The 22,725-nt window shown below is 37.1% G+C and overlaps 1 protein-coding gene across 6 annotated transcripts in view; it reads right to left on the bottom strand.

Annotated features, from left to right (window-relative positions):
- Window positions 1-22,725, bottom strand: part of Cdc14 (cell division cycle protein 14) — a 1,408,510-nt gene that overhangs the window by 815,482 nt on the left and 570,303 nt on the right. For 4 of the 6 annotated variants that reach the window (XM_081762627.1, XM_081762626.1, XM_081762628.1 and 1 more), the window contains exon 5: window positions 9,375-9,504. The exons of the other annotated variants lie outside the window; for them this stretch is intronic. In XM_081762627.1, the coding sequence (XP_081618753.1) occupies window positions 9,375-9,504 (130 nt within the window). The remainder of the gene's footprint in view (window positions 1-9,374; window positions 9,505-22,725) is intronic. 6 annotated transcript variants of the gene reach the window in all.

Below are 22,725 nucleotides of genomic sequence, written 5' to 3'. Positions count from 1 at the left end.
TTAAATCATGGTGTGTGAATTAGTAATATTTATTAATGCAATGTTTCTATAGTGAAAAAAATAATTTTTACTGCATATTATATATAAGAAACAAACTAATACGAAGTAGGCGATAACTACTTCCTCTATTCAAAGTGCATATGTTGAACTTTTAACAGTTTTTGCTCCAGAATAAGCTTACTAAATAAGTACTGCCACTTTACGAAAGAACCAATGGTATCCAACACGGACACGTTTCACTGTCTGTGGATAATAATAATCATCATTTATGTTTTGTTTCAACATACCCTTGATTAAATTTTGTGCACGTTACTGGCATACATTACATGTAGTACCTGAATAGGCATTACATTTCGTATACATGGAATACTTAAATGTTGACATCAATTAGATGATTGATTCGAAATTTAATCTCCTTCTCAGCACTGACGCTATATGAAGCGCGGGTCTACTTTTTAATACAGAATTCGTGCCACAAGAGATCCCATCGACAATCGAATACAGGTCCAGACCTTGTCAGGAACGACATGGAAGCGTCCCTAGGAAAAATATTAATTTCACTGCAAATGAGTTAGGCATATACCAGCGTTTCCCAACCGGTGTGCCGCGGCAAACTGGTGTGCCGCAAATGGGCCGCTGGTGTGCCGCGAGGAAATCGAAACAAATTATTAATTCTATAGGAACCAAATTGCAAGACATAGGGGAAAATGTATATTTGTATTTCACATTACTATGAACCTCTACACTACTATAAATCTACAATTTTAACTTTCATACTGTGTTAATTTTGTCTACATTTTTAATGTTGAAAGACGTATTTATCATTGACATGACCATTATTGTTTCTTTATTCTTGCAGACTATTTCGTAACTTGAAATTTTAACATATCATTCAATAAATATGGGTGTGCCGCAAGAATTCAAGTTACACCTGTAGTGTGTCGCAACTTGAAAAAGGTTGGGAAACACTGGCATATACCATATAACTGTCATTCGGCGGTTTCCTGTAATCTCTAAAGTTAAAAAAAAGTTGGACTCATATTGGTACTATATAAGTTGAGACCAGCAAACAAGAGCTGTGTCTGGAGTTGTGCAGTTGTCTGAGCGTAAGAAATAGTCGGGGAAGTCTCCTACATTGGACTGACCACTCAGATGAAAACTGGATCTGATAAGACAATCGTAAACGACAATGGCTGAATTGGGACCAACAACCAGGGCGATTTCCGAAACCCGTAAAAAATGCTTTTATGGCAGTCTACGGTGGGGGTGATCCTTGAGATCTTTTTTAGAGAGCTCAAGCAGCACACAAATCATTATAATGCTGAAATTAATGAAATACAACGCAAACTTTTCCGCAAGCCCTGAGCAGTCGTCAACAGACATGATATTCCCTCCCATACTGGCTCAAAGCTTCTAGTATTAAAGACTTTCTCACCGTTCTTATTCACCCGATATTTTCCCACTGGCTACCACGTCTTCAGGCATTTTGATCCCATGTTGTGTCAGAAAATCTCTCTCATGATCGGTGCAATGTGAAGTTGGGAACTTCCTCAGACAACAGAATTGCCTTCTTTCGTCATGAAATCTAATCATTGACTGAGCGATGGCAATAATACGTGGTTGCAGTCGGTGACTATTTTCACTAACGAGATTTTCGCCTTTTGGAAATGACACACCTTACAAGACATCTCATTTGCCCCAATATAATGCGATATATCGATATACCAAGGTAAGACATTGCAATATGCGTAGTAGCATCGAACTTATTTGTATAAAACAATCATATCTCTAGTGGTGAGACCCGTGGTTTAGTCATTCCTCACGCTCAGTGTCTTTTGTTGTGGAAAAATCTCTTTGGATGAGTTCTCCCCCTTGTCCTACTTTCTTCCTTTCACATTTTCGTTCGCAATCATAGCCACAATCTTCCTTAACTTTGAGGGATAATTGTAGACGTTAAAGTAAAAAAAAAAAAAAAAAATTCTTTCCTGAGTGGTGTTTACTTAAGTACCAAATTTCAGAGAAGTAAACCCCACGTTAAGCGGATTTGCATATCCAGGCTCCTAACTATGAAAACATTTACGATCACTCCAACCCAAATCATTTCACAGATTCAACCTGGTGTATGTAAGTTATTACGATGAAAAATTGAATGTAGTTTATACGAAAAAGACTTTTGTGTATTGCAAGACATGTAACGCCCAAATATTCACCACAAACTTATAATCGTATCGACATAAAAAAAAAAAAAAAAAAAAAAAAAGTGTGCAGCAGGAAACCACTTTACACAAAAGTCTAAAGAAACTCAGTGAAGAATTACGAACAACTCGAGCGGAGTGGGTCAATAGTCTATCAATCATAAGTTTGTGTGTTCAAACCCTGTAGGAAGTATTCGTTTTGTTTGTTTTTTTCTTAAAAGTGTGTTCCTATTTTCATCAGAGGACTGAGAACATCTCTTTGAATAAATCTTTGGCAACTACTTTTCTTTCAAATTCGATTAGAAGGGAACATTATATGAATTGCAAATCTAAAATCCAAACCTGAAAACAAAATATTAAGTATGTTCAATATTTCATTATTATCCTTTGATTTGTAACGAAAAACTAACTATAAACATCGAGGATTTCAGAAGATTCTTCCCGGGAAATGGTCAATATATGAATGAGAGAAAACTGATAAAATATCATTAGTGCATTTCGCGCATGATCGAAGATATGGCCACGAATTTATGTCGACAGGGTCTCAAATTTTCCCACAGGTTATGCCCTGAAATCATCACTGTTTCAAAGGTTTCCTTAACAAGGTTACCTAGGTAGAATATTACATTTATTTCTCGTTCTACGTTTTGAAATGACAAAATCATAATTTTAAAGATAATTGTAATACGATAAGCATAAAGATTTATAGAACTAATGAAGTAAATATTATTGTGTAAGTTATCGATTTCTAATCGGATTAAAACTAGAATATTCGTTTGCATCGGACTTTAAAGTAAATCCTCTCTATATATAATTACTACTGGAAAGCATGTTTAACTCCAATTACTTAATCAATATTTCTAATAATATTTTTTTTTTTGTAATATTTTTACTATTCAATGTCGTATACACTTCACTTCCCAAAGCAAACCCTCGCAAATGTATAGTAGGCTAGTGAATATTATCAAATAAATTATCATTTAGTTTACGTAAATACTGCATCGCCTGATTTTAAACTTCGTACTTTAACTAATAATAATAATAATAAAATCATAGCCATATCTTCATAGAATTTCAGGCTTACTCAATAAATGGATTCAACGTGGTCTCTATTCGAAGTTCTATTTATTCGAATCTGATAGAAATACAAAGAGTAACTTCGAGTACAGGTAAAAGAAAAATGTTACTTTGGTGGGACTAGAACTAATCTTTAACAGTTGCTTACAATTTACAAACAAATGCCTTAGACACTTTGTTTCTTTTCTTTAAATTAGGTGATTCACCGAATGTATCTGAGTAACTTGTCGCTATTTTCTACTCGGTTATACACGTTTTACAATCATTTCCTTTAAGCTTGAACGACAGGAACACGAATACAAAAACATCTAGGACAATTAAAATTTCAATGTTCCCACACCGGGAATCGAACCTGGGACCCCGTACACCACACGCACACGTGCTAGCCACTATACCAGCTGTAAGAGCGAATGAAATATATTTTGTAGTGTCTGAAATTTATACTTATTTCACCCTGATGTAATATGTCTATTGATTTTTTAATGCTTAACGTATTCGTTACTTTGAGGGATGGTGTATGTTATTCATATAGGCTCTATTGCTTATTCTTTCACAAATATTATATAAATTATCAGAATTATTCATGATCTTCCATGGAAATTCACTGGTGCATGCGCAGTAGAAACAGAAGAATGCAATTTACTGATATCAGTCCGAATGCAAATTTCTAACAGGCTGTCAGAATTCCTTAATGGAAGCAGTGGTTCCCAACTTGAGGATGCGCAGCTTCCTCCTGGTTAAGGATGAAGACGGAGTAAGGGGGCGAAAGCTACTGGCAGAAATGAATTGTGAAATAAATAAATTAATTAAGCACCACTTATAATGACTTTAAAATTTAGCTTGACAATTTTATAATGACCGTTTAAAAAATAATACTGCACTAGGAGGGTATGCTAAAGTCTTGCTGTAAATAAATATAAATACCTGAGATTATTATTATTATTATTATTATTATTATTATTATTGGTCTCCCACTTCTTAGCCGAGATGTGAAATATTCACCACCTTCTTCATACCACTAAATCAATTTCTTCACTGGGGGCCGCGGTGGCTCAGTGGTAGAGCGTTCACCTCGGGTGCTTGGGGTCTCGGGTTCAAATCCTGAACCGCCAAGTGAACTTTGTCGTTGACAAACACCGCGTGCGTGGGTTTTCTCGGGGTTCTCCCATTTCCTCCCACTTTCTTCATTCCACCATTTCATTCATTTTTCATCATCACCGTCTCCTTTAGCCTAACCGGCAGACCGTGGGACGTGAAACTCAAAAATTTCATTTCAATTTCTTCACTGTTTTCTTGTCACACCCCATACCCCTAGCTATCTGAATGGCAGTTTTCCCATAGTTACTTGACCTATTATTTCCCCGCGCATAGTAACAGGTAGTTCTCTACAGCCTTTAGAGGAAGGCATTTTGACAGCGTGCAGAAATCTGCATTGTTATTGGTATTAGCAATGACAGTAAAGTGGATCTTTCTGTTTCTACTGTGCATCATCAGCATCATTATATCAGAAGTATGCCGCCATTACCAGCGGATCACTTACCGCGGCTGAGAAGCTGCCATGCTCCACGATTCTCTGTTAACCTTTCCATCTTCATATACGATTTTTCTGTTTTGATATCGCCAATAGCCTAATTCTGTTTATGTGTAGTCTAATTCGTCCCCTCCCTCTCTTTCCTGCCACCATACCCTCTAGCACATCCCTCATGATACAGTTCCTACTTAACCAATATCCCAACCATTTTCTCTTCCTCTTCTAAATAATATTTTTCTCCTTCCATTTCTAACACCCTCTCATTCGTTTTCCTCTCGACCCAGCTATTTCTCTCCATTCTTTTCCACGCACATATTTCGATAGCCTTCCATTGTTTCTCATAATTTTTCCGTAATGTTTATGAGCCTTTCTTTTTTCAATTCTATTCAAGGTCCCACAAAATAGTATTTTCTTCATCCTAAAGGCTTCTTTCGCCATTTCTGTCTTTACTTTTAGTCGCATGTCATATCATCACTAATACTACTACTCAGAAATCGAAAACTAGTCATTTGTTCTTTTCTCCCGCTCCTATCTCTATATTTGACACCGATCGCTTCGTTTCAATCACCATGGATTTTGTCTTTCTAACATTTATTTTCATCCCATATTCTTCAGAAATGAGAGAGTGTTAGAAATGGTGGGTGAGAAAAGAACACTTTTAGATATTATTAGGAAGAGGAAGAGAAACTGGTTGGGACATTGCCTATGAAGAGATTATATCATGAGGGACGTCCTAGAGGGTATGGTGTCGGGAAAGAGAGGGAGGGGGCGAAGGAGACTACAATTAATGGATGATATAAAAACAGAAAGATCATACGCGAAGATGAAGAAGTTAGCGGAGGACCGTGGAGCATGGAAGATTCTCAGCTGCGGCAAGTGAGCTGCCAATAAAGGCAGAATACCTATGATGATGATGATACTTCAGAAGCCTTTCTCAAGTTTTCTACATCTTATTAATTTTCTTTTTAGATTCTGCAACAACAACCATATCAACCCCAAACCGTATACACCTCATCATTTTATCTCCTACCGAAATTCCATCTTCATTAGGTAGACTCGTTTTCGCTATCTCTTCTACATAGCCATTGAATAATGTCGGCGAAATACATAATCTCTGTTGAACTCACCTTCCAATTACACTGTCCGTCTACTGTGCATTCACCAGTTAATTTCCATGAAAGATCATGATTAATTCTGATAATTTATATAATATTTATGGACGAATACGTAATAGAACCTATATGAATAACATATATCATTCCTCAAAGTAACAAACGTGGTAAACATAAAAACATCAATAGACATATTACATCAGGGTGAAATAAGTATAAATTTCAGACACTACAAAATATATTTCATTCGCTCTTACAGCTGGTATAGTGGCTAGCACGTGTGCGTGTGGTGTACGGGGTCCCAGGTTCGATTCCCGGTGTGGGAACATTGGAATTTTAATTGTCCTAGATGTTTTTGTATTCGTGTTCCTGTAGTTCAAGCTTAAAGGAAATGATTGTAAAACGTGTATAACCGAGTAGAAAATAGCGACAAGTTACTCAGATACATTCGGTGAATCACCTAATTTAAAGAAAAGAAACAAAGTGTCTAAGGCATTTGTTTGTAAATTGTAAGCAACTGTTAAAGATTAGTTCTAGTCCCACCAAAGTAACATTTTTCTTTTACCTGTACTCGAAGTTACTCTTTGTATTTCTATCAGATTCGAATAAATAGAACTTCGAATAGAGACCACGTTGAATTCATTTATTGAGTAAGCCTGAAATTCTTATAAGATATGGCTATGATTTTATTATTATTATTATTAGTTAAAGTACGAAGTTTAAAATCAGGCGATGCAGTATTTACGTAAACTAAATGATAATTTATTTGATAATATTCACTAGCCTACTATACATTAGCGAGGGTTTGCTTTGGAAAGTGAAGTGTATACGACATTGAATAGTAAAAATATTACAATAAAAATATATTATTAGAAATATTGATTAAGTAATTGGAGTTAAACATGCTTTCCAGTAGTAATTATATAGAGAGAGGATTTACTTTAAAGTCCGATGCAAACGAATATTCTAGTTTTAATCCGATTAGAAATCGATAACTTACACAATAATATTTACTTCATTAGTTCTATAAATCTTTATGCTTATCGTATTACAATTATCTTTAAAATTGATTTTGTCATTTCAAAACGTAGAACGAGAAATAAATGTAATATTCTACCTAGGTAACCTTGTTAAGGAAACCTTTGAAACAGTGATGATTTCAGGACATAACCTGTGGGAAAATTTGAGACCCTATTGACATAAATTCGTGGCCATATCTTCGATCATGCGCGAAATGCACTAATGATATTTTATCAGTTTTCTCTCATTCACATATTGACCATTACCCGGGAAGAATCTTCTGAAATCCTCGATGTTTATAATTAGTTTTTCGTTACAAGTCAAAGGATAATAATGAAATATTGAACATACTTAATATTTTGTTTTCAGGTTTGGATTTTAGATTTGCAATTCATATAATGTTCCCTTCTAATCGAATTTGAAAGAAAAGTAGTTGCCAAAGATTTATTCAAAGAAATGTTTTCAGTCCTCTGATGAAAATAGGAACACACTTTTAAGAAAAAAACAAACAAAACGAATACTTCCTACAGGGTTTGAACACACAAACTTATGATTGATAGACTATTGACCCACTCCGCTCGAGTTGTTCGTAATTCTTCACTGAGTTTCTTTAGACTTTTGTGTAAAGTGGTTTCCTGCTGCACACTTTTTTTTTTTTTTTTTTTTTTTATGTCGATACGATTATAAGTTTGTGGTGAATATTTGGGCGTTACATGTCTTGCAATACACAAAAGTCTTTTTCGTATAAACTACATTCAATTTTTCGTCGTAATAACTTATATACAACAGGTTGAATCTGTTTAATGATTGAGGCTGGAGGATCGTAAATGTTTTCATAGTTAGGAGCCTGGATATGCAAACCCGTTTAACGTGGAGATTTACTTCTGTGAAATTTGGTACCAAATAATTAGCTAGAAAAAATAATTTGCACTTTTGTAATGTTTTGACAAATGTAATCCAAACAAACATTTCATGAAAAAAAAAAATGACCTCAAAGTTGGGCGGCTGAAAAGTATTCTTTCGTCCCGTTCACCGCCCCTGTTTTGTCCGATTGTCTGTTTCTCACGTCATAATTTTGTGAGAGTTGATGCATATTGACCAGAATGTTACACATTTCTCTCACTGAATTTTTAACTGTGTGTTTTATCTCGTGTTATTTTTGTCTCACCTCCAAATTCGACACGGAAGAAGAGTCGGGAATGACTTATATTTTCGAGACAGCAATTTCTCGAGACGAATCGAGCCTTGAATATTGTCTTCTCTCGTGCGAATCACTAGTGCACTCATTTTGTATGCCTGATCTTCGCATATCGGAAAAGTGCATGCCGTAGGCCATCTATCACCCTGCTTCTCCAATATTACCGCCTCTGCTATTATCTGTCTCAAAAATTTATTTAGTCAGGATATTCGAGAAGCCTACCTCTTGAACATAGCCCTTCAGTTTTGTTGCTTCCATGTGTTATCATTTTCCATTCTTCGTCTGCTATGATGAATGGGGAAGGAAGGGAAGCATAATGATTCAGTGCTAGAGCGTTCATGTCCACTGCAGGGGTCCTACTTTTGTTCCGTGGCCAAGTGAGTTTGTAGTGAGAAAACATCGTGTCCGTGATTTTTGTTAGGGGAGAGATACTCCCGTTTTCTCGCATGTCGCCATTCCACCTATTCTTCCGAAATCATTAATATGCCTCCTTTTGCCCAGAGGGCATTGATCATGGGTTACATGGGATTGATGATTTTTTATCTAATTTCCTTTTATCCACTACACTCATTTTCTGATGTACTGTAGTTATGTAACCACGTATGAAATATCTCGATTCTGTTCAAAATGTGCATGTTCTGTGAACGAATATTTATTATTTGCTGGGACGTCGTTCCATATACCAACAATGAGATCCACCTTTCCTAACGGAATATCAGAGAATATCTCACTTTTTGTGGAGGAATCTAATACGCTGCTACTAAATGATTTAGAATCATGCGTTTTGGGATAGAGGAGATTAAAAGTCTAGGACGATAACATGCCGCCTCAGTTCAATGGCCACAGGATATATTAACCTACAAAATTCAACCAGTAGTATATAACTCTGAAATTAAGCAATTCCAAGGAAATATTTACTGGATTTTATCCTTCTTTCTATGAGTAGATTCACCTTCAAAGCGCTGTAAATCATCTTTAGAAACATCCTATGTATATAAAGGTTATGAAAATTACGGTAACGTCTGTAGTTTGCAACACACAAAGTATGTAATTTAAAGGTCTCTATCACCTAAAACGACTAATATTTAATAGTGCATTGTTCCAGTTCTGGCTTAGACTGTCAAAACGAATACCGAACTGCAAAGTAATAAGAGCTAAGTGTTTTGTTTTGTAAAAAGTAATAAATAGTACATGAACTAAAACATTACAATTTACGTTGCATTTAGGAACTATATATTTACCTCGTAATATTCATATTCTTCCACATCAAAGTCATCGAAGTTGAAAAATCCAAACTTTGAAGCTTTGAAGACTGCTTGTAGACAATCCAGCAACGTCACATGATATACTGACATGCCAAATGATGCATCCCTTAAAACAAGATAAAAATTTACTAGTAGAAAATGCAATTGACATTTGACTGTATCAGCTTGGTAAGCAGTATACAGAAACATTATAAATAATCTACTTCTAAGAATATATATAGTTTCTGACCAATGCTTATGTCAGGATTTCTTCATGAATTTCACAAGTAACGAGAAAGCTGCTGCATGTTTAGTGCATCTCATAGGAGTAACCAGAAGATGTATCTCTAAACCAGTAATTGTGTGCAAACTACAAAAGAGTAAAGCTTGCTGTCTTCCCCGCTTTGGAACGGGCTATTGATGCTTTAGCATTACAATATATAGAAGTATGTTAAAAATAAATAAATAAAAATAATGAGAATAATAATTGATAGTAAATATGAGAAAATAATAATGATGATAACAGTAATTGTAATCTGGATAAAAGCATGAGTATTAAACCATAAATTTGCCTGTATTCTTCGGACAAATTACTAGAATATTCAATAGCAAATCATACATCTTAATAAATGAGTAGTCGATACATGGGATAACTTCTACTTCTTGTGATATTATAAATAATGGAAGTAGCAATAAGAAGGAAAAGAAGAAAACTCGAACACAATTCGACTAAGGATAAAGGGCGCACGGTGGCTCAGTGGCAGAGCGATTACCTCTGGTGTGTGGGGTTCTTGGTTTGATTCCAGGCCAAGTGAGTGTGTGGTGGATAACATCATTTCCGTGGGTTTTCCCGGGTACTTCCATTTTCTCCCACATTTTCATTTCACCAATTCTTTTACCATTCACTTGACTTAATTGGCCGTCTCCTTTAGCCTAGAGGGCAAAATCGTGGGGCGCTAAACTAATGGATCCGATTAGAATAAAAACAATGACTGAAGAGATAGAGAAAAGCACTTTCATTCAAACACAGCATCTACCCAAAGGCGCCCAAATAAAAGAATATCAACGTGCACGGCATTGCATGACAGACAAGTTCAGCGAAGAATATTCTTGGGTAAACAAAAACTGGTCTGCATTGCGGGGAACCATGTTATACAGGAACAAGAGTTTTGGCCAAATCATCAACTTCGACGCTTCGTAGAAAAAATCTATTAAAGATAGAAATATGAGGTTAGAACTTCTGAGAAATGTGTTCATGTACCAGAGGGTATAGCCGAATAAGACGGTGAAAAGTGTGATTACACAGATTGCTGGGATATATATATATATATATATATATAATCAAAAGTACCTCATATTCAAAGATAACTTTGGTCAGAAAATCAAATTCCTTCGAATTTCGAAGTTATTGTTGACAATTCCAAAACAGAAAAAAAAAATATTGTTCATATCTCAGAAGCGACTTAAGTTACAAGGGTTAAAAAAACATGAATATAATTTTCTTGAATGTCCTTACCGAAAACGAGAAAACATGTATTTCCCGCTTCAAATTTCCAGCGAAAAGTTCGTCTCAAGTATTAGAATTCAAATATTTTTGCTTTATGTTTGAGTAGCCACCTTCCATTTTCCATCATAGAAGCAGCACCAACACATCTATAATGAATTTTGACCATGGTTTCATACTTGCGGTGTAAGTTGATGTAAAATGAGAAAAATCAAATTCGGAGAGACTTGGTAGATAGGCAACTCTCGTTACGCCATAAATCTTTTGGCAGGCACGAATACTGTCAGAATTCAAAGATGGTTGAATTTGAGTTTCTGAGTCGTCAAGAATGGTTCTGCTTGTGCCATTGATTTTCAGTTTGTGTTGGTAGAATCCAGTATTTTCAATCATAATTTACAGAAAACAACGTTTTTGATTACCCCTATATATAATGTACAAAATATTCTAACACACAAGATGATGATAATACCAAAATATTCGAAATGTTTTTGGAATATGTTCCATGTTAAGAAAACATTACACGGAAAATGAAGGACACGGTATGTGGAACCTTCAACTTTTATTATGTGCGTTCAGTACTGGAGTGAGAAGATCGGCCACACATAATTTGCTTATAATCTATGCATATCGAACAATCTTAGCAAAATATCGAGCACGTGAAATGTACTAAATATTTGCGCAGGGACAAGTGAACAATATCAAACTGTTCGATTCTCATGTGTACATTCGCAATAATACCTCGGAAACGACTCAAGTTACAAGGATGAAACATTATTATCTATCTACCTATATCTATCTATCTATATCTATCTATCTATCTATCTATATATATATATATATATATATATATATATAAGAGCCTTACTGAAAACTAGAAACAATGTATCTAGTCCTTCAAATTCCTAGTGATTCGAATCCAACTATTTTTGCTTTATGTTTTAGTGACCACCTTCTAATTTCCACCAAACAAACAGTAGAAGGAGCACCAACCCACCCATAATATATCTTGACCATGATTTGATACTCCCGGTGCAACTTGGTGTAAAATGAGAAAAACCAAAGTCGGGCAACCTGGAAAATATGCAACCCAAGTTACGTCGGCACGAATACCGTCAGGGCAAATTTTTACTTTGACTCCAACTGTGACTTCAACCGATTCATGTGATCCGGTTCCCGGAGCAGTTTAGGAATCATTCCTAAACTGCTCCCGGAACCGGATCACATGAATCGATTACAATTACTAACACAGTGAAAGTAATGTACGATGTTAAGAATTATACTATAAGTACAAGGGCCACAATGTTACTATACGATGTTAAGAATTATACTATAAGTACAAGGGCCACAATGTTACTATACGAAGTTAAGAATTATACTATAAGTACAAGGGCCACAATGTTACTAAACATCAATTCAGGTGAAGCGGTGACTATGAATTTTGAGATCTAAATGGGGGGCTACCGCCCCCCAACCCCCCGCTCAAGTACCATAAAACATCCAAAATAATAATAAATAATCACACCACTACTATAAAGCTAAGATAAGAAGGGAAAAATAAAAAAAAAAACACTCGTCTCTAATCATAAGTCAGTGCATGACAAAGAAAAAAAAAAATTACATCTCAACAAGACAATAGGACAAGCAGCAGCAAACCAAATACTTTGCCTAATACTCAAATGCAAAACAAATCAAGAATAAAAATAATATGAATTAAAAAAAAGAAAACACTCACCATTTCGCCATAGGAGAAATCTCATGAATAATGAACTCATAACTGCTGATTCCACACACGAAAAAATAAGATACCAAGAACACATGCACAATACTCAACATTACTGAAAAATGTTCCTTTCCGCACACACGTCGTTTTATTAAACCGAGCACACTTGCTATTACTACAAACAAGAAACCAATAAACGTCCACTTTTAGAATACGTCGAAAATATCTTCAGTTTAGACCACAACTATGATAGGTTTTCTCTAACTCAATTCAACCAATTCAATTACGCGCTCCCGCATGCCACAAACAGCAGCACACACATACATGCACACAGAACATGTGACTACTAACCAACTACCATATGACTACACAGACACCTAGTAGGAAAAATATGAACTAAGCCGTCACACCAAAGGCACGAACAGTTCTAACAAGTGACTCACGCACAAACAGTTCCAGGAAGTAACTGAACCTATAAGAACCGATTAAAGTCACAGTTGGAGTCAAAGTAAAGACTTACCACCGTCAGAAGTCAAAGATGGTCGACCTTGAGTTTCTGACTCCTCATAAATGGCTCTACATTCAAGTATAATTCTCATAATCGTATCTTTTCGAGAAACTGCCTGAGAGCGCTAGTGCCGCTGATAATCTAACTGTCATTTAACTACTGTTACGTTTTTGTTTAAACTGCGCACTGGCAATTGGACTAGTTTTAGTGCTGCCATTCTACAGCTGGAAAGGGAGCAGAAAATTTCTCATATGTGTGCATCTGTTAAGACGTCCTGCGGAAAAAAACAAAAGAAAACATTTTACCCTGTAAGTTCGGAGTCACAGCCTGTTCACGAGAAGAATCGCAGCTTTAAGTTTTACTGACTACACTGAAAGGTAAGCTCAGGGAATTGAGTACGGCTCAGGAGAACTTTCCCCGTTATGTTACACAAATTCGTTGGGTTGTTGAGGCCGTTCATGGAATTCTTGGACAAGTATTATATTCTACGTCACCAACTGGACAACAAGTTGCTTCCTCAAGTTGGATTGTTATGCTGGATAGCTTCTTATTTACATAAAATTTTGGTAATCGTCTTAATTCTGGCGATTGCCTCGACGAGGAAGTTCAACAAATGGAACGACAGCACACCGCAGAGAACACATTAGGATGAGAAATAGAAGAGCATGGTTGAGACAGGTGTACACACTCTTTTGCAAAAGTCATATCTGAGGACATCCTGGACTTCCCGGAGTTCACCTAAAATTTCTTTTTAGAGGTTTATATCAGTTGTTTCAGGCAATTTCCTACTAGGCTGAATGATGAACGAGAGTTCCTTTCGTGGTTAGGTGGTTAGCGTACGCTTCTTTGGCATGGAGACCCGGGTTTGATTCCCGGCGGGAGCTCATGTGGCTCGGAAGTCGCGTCAATCAGTAGGTCCACGTCTCATATAGCCTCGCTGCTGAAGGGGACGTTAAACTCAAAATCAACTCAACTCATGCAATGATGAATGAAGATAACAGCATCAATCTCCATGTTTTGTAAGAAAACACTCATACCGTTAAATTCGTAGTACGATGTTGACATAGCTGTTATATTGATCTTGTTCCAATTACAATAGGGTATTCGGTTCTAAAGCCGTATAATTGTGAATGTGCACATGGGAATCGAACATTTTGATATTCATATGTCGTTAGAAACATTTATCAGTGATGCCCACCCCCTTCTTATGTCCATGACGCACTCCCAACTGCCTGACTTACCCCCCCCCCCTCCCAGCCTGATCGTATAATTATGACAACTCAAATTTAAATGTTATGTACAAACACTTTCACTTGGCAAATCGCCTGTTCTACTACCCATAATTTTAAGTTCAAATACAAAATTCTTCCTGCGAACCACAAACAGCTCTCAGCAAGTAAAATCAAAGAACATTGGCTAAAATTTAGGTATACCTACAGTATGCCAAAAGTTAAAAAAAAAAAAAAAAAAAAAAAAAACTGAAACAGTTTCAAGATAGCGGCCCAAGATAACGAATATTTTATCTGAGGCTACTGATACGTGGAAGTTGCTGTCATTATAAAACATTTAAAATGCTATTACATAAAAAAAAAAACTACTATAACAGACTAATTCAAATATCAATCTGGTCTGATGCAACGAATTTTAACGCATATAAAATATAAATCAAAACAACGCTTTAATCAAAGAGGATTGATGACTTTGCCTCTAGTTAAACATGGACAAGAGCCGTGGCAAAGGGTGATAGTTTCAAGTGGGTAGGCCTAACGTTCTTCTTCTTCTTCTACTACCACTACTACTACTACTACTACTACTACTAATAATAATAATAATAAAATGAAACAGATTAGACATAAATATTTTACTACAGAAACACAAGAAGACAAATTCATATAAATTTCAGCGGCGTAGCGTAAGGGAACGCCTGTATGCCCGGCATCCCCCGTTAATAAGAAAAAAAATACGTATTTCATTATATTTATAAATTGTCTGCTTATGATTGCCACAATTATTTCCACTGCAATCTTCTGGATGCGCGCTCTCGCTTTACTTTGGCAAGCGGGACCTACGCATGCGCATCACTCAGATGCACAATTCCTGTCTTTCCTCTTGTCGTATGCTATGTTCCTTGGGCATCCAGGCCTACTGCAAGCATCGAAGTTTTCGTCTGTTTTCTGTCGAATGCGCATGCCCAACTACTTCTTTTCCTACTCCCCGTCATCCCTTGCAACCCAACATTTGCTTTACATATAAGCTGGCGTATGCTCAAATACTGCCAACTCTATATATATTTTGAACTAAGCTATGGTTTCTGTATAGAACGTACGAGCGCTGTCAAGAAAATAGAACAAAACATAAATAGTTAGTTTAACGCCATTATGAAGCATGTCGCTTAAGTAAGTGATAGTATAAAAATAGTTATGCTTTAATCGTAATTAAATGCATCGTAATTGTAATCGTAATTAAAGGCAAACTAATAATCTACATCATAAATACATATCATGTCTCAGGGTGTAGCCAGATACTTTTTGAGAGGGCTCACATACACAAGCATAACTATAATGCATTCTGTAGAATCACGGTCACCGATCCGGTAGGCCACCCTCCGCCCTTCACAAACTACTTGGACTCTTCCGTATCTGGATATCTGACAATGAAGTAGACACACAGAAATAGGCCTCCAAAGTTGCTTTAAGTGCTTTCTATTTGTATCTTCAAATGATATATACACTCTGATCCATATTCACGAACGGACACGTGAGGTCCGGACCCAAGATGACAAATTTCTAGGGGTGACATTAAAAAAAATAAAAAAAATAAAAAAAAAAAGAGAGAGAGAGAGAGAGAGATTGAAGTATGGTATGCGGAGAAAGAAGCTGCCCACGAGAGAGAAATAAAGGGAATTATACTGAAAACAATATTCATACAAAAGTGGGGCCGGTTTTTCTCGTCACAATGCTAGTGGCAGAAAAGGAGCTGAGACAATTGCTTATTGGCGTCTAACGTAATTTACGCATTTGCTTCTGTATCAGTAGCGGCTCGATACCATAATCTAAGGTAGTTCTGCACAGTGTGTTTTTTTGTATATTAAATTTCCCGTTTGCAGTAATTAATTATAAAATCTACACGAACCGCATATCTTTTAGCACTCTAATCGTTATACATAAATGACAATTATAATTGAAATTAACAAATATATATACAACTTTACTGTATCGCAACAAAAACACTATTGTTTTGCTTATTGGGTGTCAGTGACGTATTTAGGATTTTCTTCCGGGAGGGGCATTGCACAGCATATGAATAAGCACTTAATTTTTCCTTTGGGATGCCTACAGGTTTAAATGAATTTCGGGGGATCTTGAGCCTTATAGCTCCTCTCTAAATACGCCACTGTTGCGTGTAACAAACTTTAAAAATACCATACCGATATCGTAAGAAACACTGTTTTCAGATACCATAACAATTTCGGATTCACGTAATGTCTACAGGTAGAAATTGTATTAATACTGCTGAATTATAAATATTTTATCGTTTGTAAATAGTCTATCCGACGTGTCTTCTGCTGTACAAAATGTCCTACTACTCTGTTATTAAAGTTCGGCATGATGGATATGAAATCACGCTCGATTGATAAGGCAGCCAAAGCATTGATTCTTTCCTGACATATTGTGCTTCCCGAAGATGTTATAACTATTTTAAAATTAGAGAAGTAACGTTCTGCTTCAGCTATTGTCGTTGGGGTAATTGAAGAATTTCCAAAAGCTTTACGGTTTCCTTAAAATTGTCACACAAATTGTGTTTGTTCAGAAAATTTGCACAAACTTGAACATGGAATACTATTACTTTCAAAGCGCACAACAATTACACTGAACACCGTTAATAAAAACAAGAGAAGGGAGCCTCATGTACATCACATCGTGTGTCTTCGGCTTCTTCGGAAGTATTCGTGAGTTCTGAGCTGCTGGGAGTGCAGCTCTAGTAAATCCTATCTAAGAGACAAGGAAAACGTAATACAGTGCGGCTGGTGAAGATTTTGGTTTCAATGCTAAAGCATAGGGCAATCCGTGCACAGCTCTTGCAATATTATTAAGCTTCAGAAGGTGTTTCCAGTAATACTACGATATGTAGCATATCCAGCAGTACAATTTCAGGACACCGTTAGACCAAATATCATCATTACATGTTATTACCTTGATTAAATTAAACACAATTCAACTCAATTGAAAATACATTTGTGCCACTAAAATAGCTGGTAGTTCTGCAGCTCTGCAGCACTTATAGGCAAGCCGCCCCTGTTCTGTATGCCCCACCAGGCGTGCAATTAGGGGAGCCTGGCCCCCTAAATGTTTTGGCTTCCTAATTATTAAGAGTAGTTATTGATAAAAGAGATCCAGAATTGTGACGATTGGACCCCCTAGCATATTTGTGCCTCTCTCCTAAACTTTAATGGCTGGTTGCGGGCAAAATGAGCAGACTCAGCATGTTAATCTTCTATTTGTGTTGTGTAATCATATGGGATGGTTTCAAATTATGGCGTGCTAAATATAAAGCTTCTGCAAGTTGTTTCATGAACATGGATTTACAATCCTCTTTTTGTGATAAATTATTGTCTCACCTCTCCCTGGCTATTCCCTTGCGTTCTGTACTAGATTTATGCTTTTGAGTAGCAACATTGATCGTTGGTGGTCAAGAAAAATTGGCAGTATAAAGTTTCTTTTGCGTTGTGATTTGAAATGAATATTTGTTTTATTGTTTTACTCTAGTATGAAGAAAATTGCATTTATAACTAAGAGACAAAGCTGTGGAAAGTGTTCGGCTGCTACAAGGTATAGTACCTTACTAACTTTTAGCAAATGATGACTACGATAACAGTACCAGACACAAATTTAATTGATTTTTTTGTTAACAACTACCATACCTTGGTTGACTTACGAGCAGCGTTGCTCTCTAAAAGGGAGACGACCTACCCCAAAGCTTTCCATAAAAACGACAACTAGCAATCAGTCGCGAGTATTTCAGTCTTCGTGGTATAATGATAGGTTTTCTTGGCTTTCTGGGTGTTCTGTAGGGAATAAAATGTTATGTTTCGTCTGCATTATGTTTGGGGCAAAGGAGTCGCAGAGGTGTTCAAACGGTGTTTCTGATTTGGGTAATTTCATAAAGAAAGCTATAAAACATGAGTCATCGAAACAACATTTGCTGCATAGTGAATCTTTTCATTTGTTAAGGATAATACACATTGAACATGTATTGCATTGTATTGTATTATATCAGACAAGTTACTAACTTTGGCATCCCCGTTTCGGAGTACCACGCTACGCTACTGATAAATTTAACGTAATTGTAGTCCATCGACAGCACTTATTCGATCCGGATCTCAATTTTCATAATGAAATTCACGTATGTGACTCATAGCTGATCTTAATTGGCCGTAATGCAATTTAACTGTTTTAATTGTGTGTGATCGGGTGGAAAAGATGGATTATCACATTATCTGCGCTTTACAAGAAACATACGGTATGTTATTTAGTCTACTTGTACTGAAACAAACTCTGCTTGGAAGATTTAGTCTTTAATTATATTGTTCAAAACACATGACAAGCATTCAATCAAGTCATTTTGTGTGTCACTTAATTCCCCTTTAAAAGCAGAATCATACTTTTCATATGTTCGTACATCAGAATATTTTTTCATATGCTGCTTTTTATGCCAACAAAACCAATTTTTTTATACCAATCCATGCAGAACTCTCCTGCCCTCTGTTTGTTCTATTTTCAACACAGGCGTTGGTCTTCGTTCCTTAATAACACATTAATTTTCAAAAGACCAGTGACATAGAAGATTCTTTATTAGGAGTTATATATTATGTTCATCTTCTCCACTTATTAGCATTTTCTCTCATTCACTTTTGCAAATGTAAGAAAAAAATGTCTCTCATAATATCTCAAAATCGCACACCGCTTATGCAGAGTCCTTTTGACGTATGATTAGCATCATACTAAGGGACTGACTACTGCAGGAAATACGTTAATCAAACTCGTTAGTATGACACTAATCAAGCGTTATTACGCCTCTGCAGAAGGCCTACACTCTCTATTCAGTTCTAATGAAAATACGAAACGAGTCTGATTTCGTACGGGTTTGCGCCAACTTAAGGGAATAAAGGGGAATTAATTTGCGATAATAGTCGTGGCACATTTATAATTGTGTGATCCAGCTTTTGCGTTGCGTTAGAGGCTGCAAAATTAACGAAATTTGGTACGGAATGGGGCCCTACGTACTCTTGCTCTTTATTTGTTTCTCATATCGATTCGAAATCGAATGTCTCGAGAGAAACGCTTAATGTAGAAACGAAAGTCGATAAGCGCTGAGGCCGGTCTCTTTCGCAGGTTATTACCAACACGTTCTCTCGCAGGATTTTCTGAGTAGCTTGACGGTAGTTCTACTGCCGCCTGAGACACTGCTCGGTGAGCCTCCCAGCAGTGGTGCTAACCACGATTTCTTAATCGAACAATAAAATATTTTTTTAACAGAAAATTACCATACATTCTGTGCAAGGAAAATAAATTAATTATAAATTATAATTTCTGAAAGCAAATGGGTAGGCCGGGCCTCAGGGCCTCTTACGACCCTTCGCCACTGGAAAAGAGTAATGACTGGTCAAGGATCTGCTATCTAAATACCACTTTCCATATTCCAAACTCTGAAAAAAACACAACTGAACTTCAAACTAAAGTTGGATGACTAGTTACTTAATTAACAGGGTATGAGAAATTATTAATCAAGACTTTTAAAATGCAACCGAAAACCTTAAAACCGTTTTAACCATTAACAAAAATGGTCAGTATCGTGGTATAAAGGAAAGAAGAAAAATTTTATGCATTGTATTATCCGTAGATGTTCTTCCATGAAAATAAAATATTCTTTTCGATTAATTTTTACACCCCCCTCAAACATATTTATATAGATTTTAGCCTTCCAAATATTTCAATGACGCAGTTTGCGTCATAGCCCCCTCCTTGTGGGCACCCCTGCATTTATTACTTTTCATGTGCTCGATACTTTGCTAAAAGATTGACAGAGCTTTCAGGAAAATTGTGTGTTGCCGGTCATGTAACTCCAGTAATAAACACACATAGTGATGAAGACTGAATGTTCCACATACTGTGTCCTTAATTTTCATTGTAATGGCTCCTAATACAGAAAAGACATTGCAATAACATTTTGAACACTTTTGTGACATCTTCTGCATTATACTATTTTGTGCATTATAAAACGTTGTTTCTGTAAATCACGATTTAAAATATATGTATTCTACACAGACAGATTGAAAATCAATGGCACTCACGTTGTTTCGGGAAGAGGTACGATTATGAGATGTATATTCCCACGCAGAACCATTTATGACGAGTCAGAAACTGAAATTCGACCATCTCTGACTTCGGACAGTACTTGGCGTGTGTAGTCCTGGACTCCCCACCATCACGCAATCCTTCTAAAACAATTTCAGTCGTTTATACTTAGTTTGCTCCCATTTGCTCCGCAGCTTCTCTCTTTGCTCCAGTTACGTTCCCGAGAAAATAGAACTTTAAACTGAGGAGCCAGAAAAAAGTGGCTCCAGACTCTCGAATTAAAAACAATCACAGAGAGGAACCGATGGTCGCATTCGTTTGTACTTCGTTTGCTCCCATTTGCTCCACAATAGCTCCGTTTGCTTCCTTACCGTTCCCGAGAAAACGAAACATTAAAATGGGGTGGGGGCAGAATAACGTGGTCCCAGCACCCCACCCAGCTAAAAGCTACCGCAGATGTTAACAGATGGTGGCATTCATTTGTACTTCGTTTGCTCCCATTTGCTCCGCAGTTTCTCCGTTTGCTCCCCTACCGTTCCCGAGAACATAGAAATTAAAATGGAGGGACAGAACAACACTGTCCCAGCCCGCCACCAAATAGCAGAGAGTAACGGATGGTGGCATTCGTTTGTACTTCGTTTGCTCCCATTTGTTCCGCAGTTTCTCCGTTTGCTCCCATACTGTTCTTGAGAAAATAAAAATTTAAAGTGGGGAGTCACAACAACATAGTCCCAGTCCCTCACCCAACTAAAAATAATGGCACAGAAGAACGGATGGTGGTGTTCGTTTCCTCCCATTTGCTCCACAGTTTCACCGTTTGCTTCCCTACCATTCCCAAGAAAATGGAATTTTAAAGTGGGCGGCAGAGCATGTTCTGTATCCTCTGCAATTAGTCGCAGAGAGAAATGCATGGGTGTATTCATTAGCACTTCGTTTGCTCCCATTTGTCCCGCAGTTTCCACGTTCGCTCAGGTATCGTTCGCGAGAAAATTGAACTTTAAAGTAAGGGGAGGGCAGAACAAACTGATCCCAGCACCTCACCCAGCTAAAAATAATCGCAGACATGAACGGATGGTGGCATTCGTTTGTACTTTGCTTGCTCATTTTTGCTCCGCAGTAACTTCGTTTGCTCAGTTATTGTTCCCAAGAAAGTGTAACATTAAAGTGGGAAGGCCAGAACAACGTGGTCCCAGCCCCATCACAACGAAATAAAAACTATGGCAGAGGGGAACAGATGTTGGCATTCGTTGGTACTTCGTTCGCTCTCATTTGGGGTCCGCTATTCTTCAATTTGCTTCCTTACTGTTAGCGAGAAAATGAAACATTAAAGGCCCATCACACTATAAATAGAATCAGAGGAAAACAGATGTTGGCATTCGTTTGTACTTCGTTTGTTCCCATTAGCTCCGCAGTAGATCCGTTTGTTCCCCTACGGATCCCGACAAAATTGAACATTAAAGCGGGGAGCCAGAACAATGTGTTTGCTTGAGTAACGTTCCCGAGAAAATGGAATTTTAAAGTGGAGAGCCAGAACAATGTGTTTGCTTGAGTAACGTTCCCGAGAAAATGGAATTCTAAAGTGGGGAGCCACAACAACAAATTCCCAGCCCCCCCAACTATAAATAATGGCAGAGAGAAACTAATGGCGGCATTCATTTGTACTTAGTTTATTCCCATCTGTTCTGCAGTTTCCACGTTTGCTCCCCTACCACTCGCGAGAAAGTTGAACTTTAAAGTGGGAGGAGGCAGAACAGTGATCTCAGCATCCCACCCAACTAAAAGTAATCGCAGAGACAATTACGAGAGGAAGACTGTCAGAAACGTGTATATTACAGAACGTGGCTTTTGAATAACATCAAGGATGATATGTTAGACCCTTTCAATTACATCATAAGTGATGAAGCATGCTTTCATCTTTCCGGTATTGTGAATTCACAGAACACGAGGTACTGGGTAACGGAGAACACTAACACTGTTTGTCAGCAACCATTCCATGACGAAAAATCCGGCGTTTGGTGCGGTGTAACAGTAACGCGCATCATTGGACCGATATTTTTAGACACTACCCTCAACACGGTTGCATATATGACATTTCTGATGCAGTTTGTGCGCAACTCACTGAATATGAAAGACAATATAGTTTCTTCAAGCAAGATGGGGTAACATGCGACATTTCTAAGGTATCCTTGGAACAAGTTCATGAGTCTTACGTGAGGTATGAACTTTCAGCAAAGGTATGTGGCCACTACGTTCGCCTGATC

Source organism: Thermobia domestica, chromosome 6 (assembly GCF_964235325.1).
Source record: "Thermobia domestica chromosome 6, izTheDome1.hap1.1, whole genome shotgun sequence".
NCBI classification, from domain to species: domain Eukaryota; kingdom Metazoa; phylum Arthropoda; class Insecta; order Zygentoma; family Lepismatidae; genus Thermobia; species Thermobia domestica.
The sequence above is the reverse complement of the archived record's forward strand: the minus strand, read 5'-3'. Positions and strand labels throughout refer to the sequence as shown.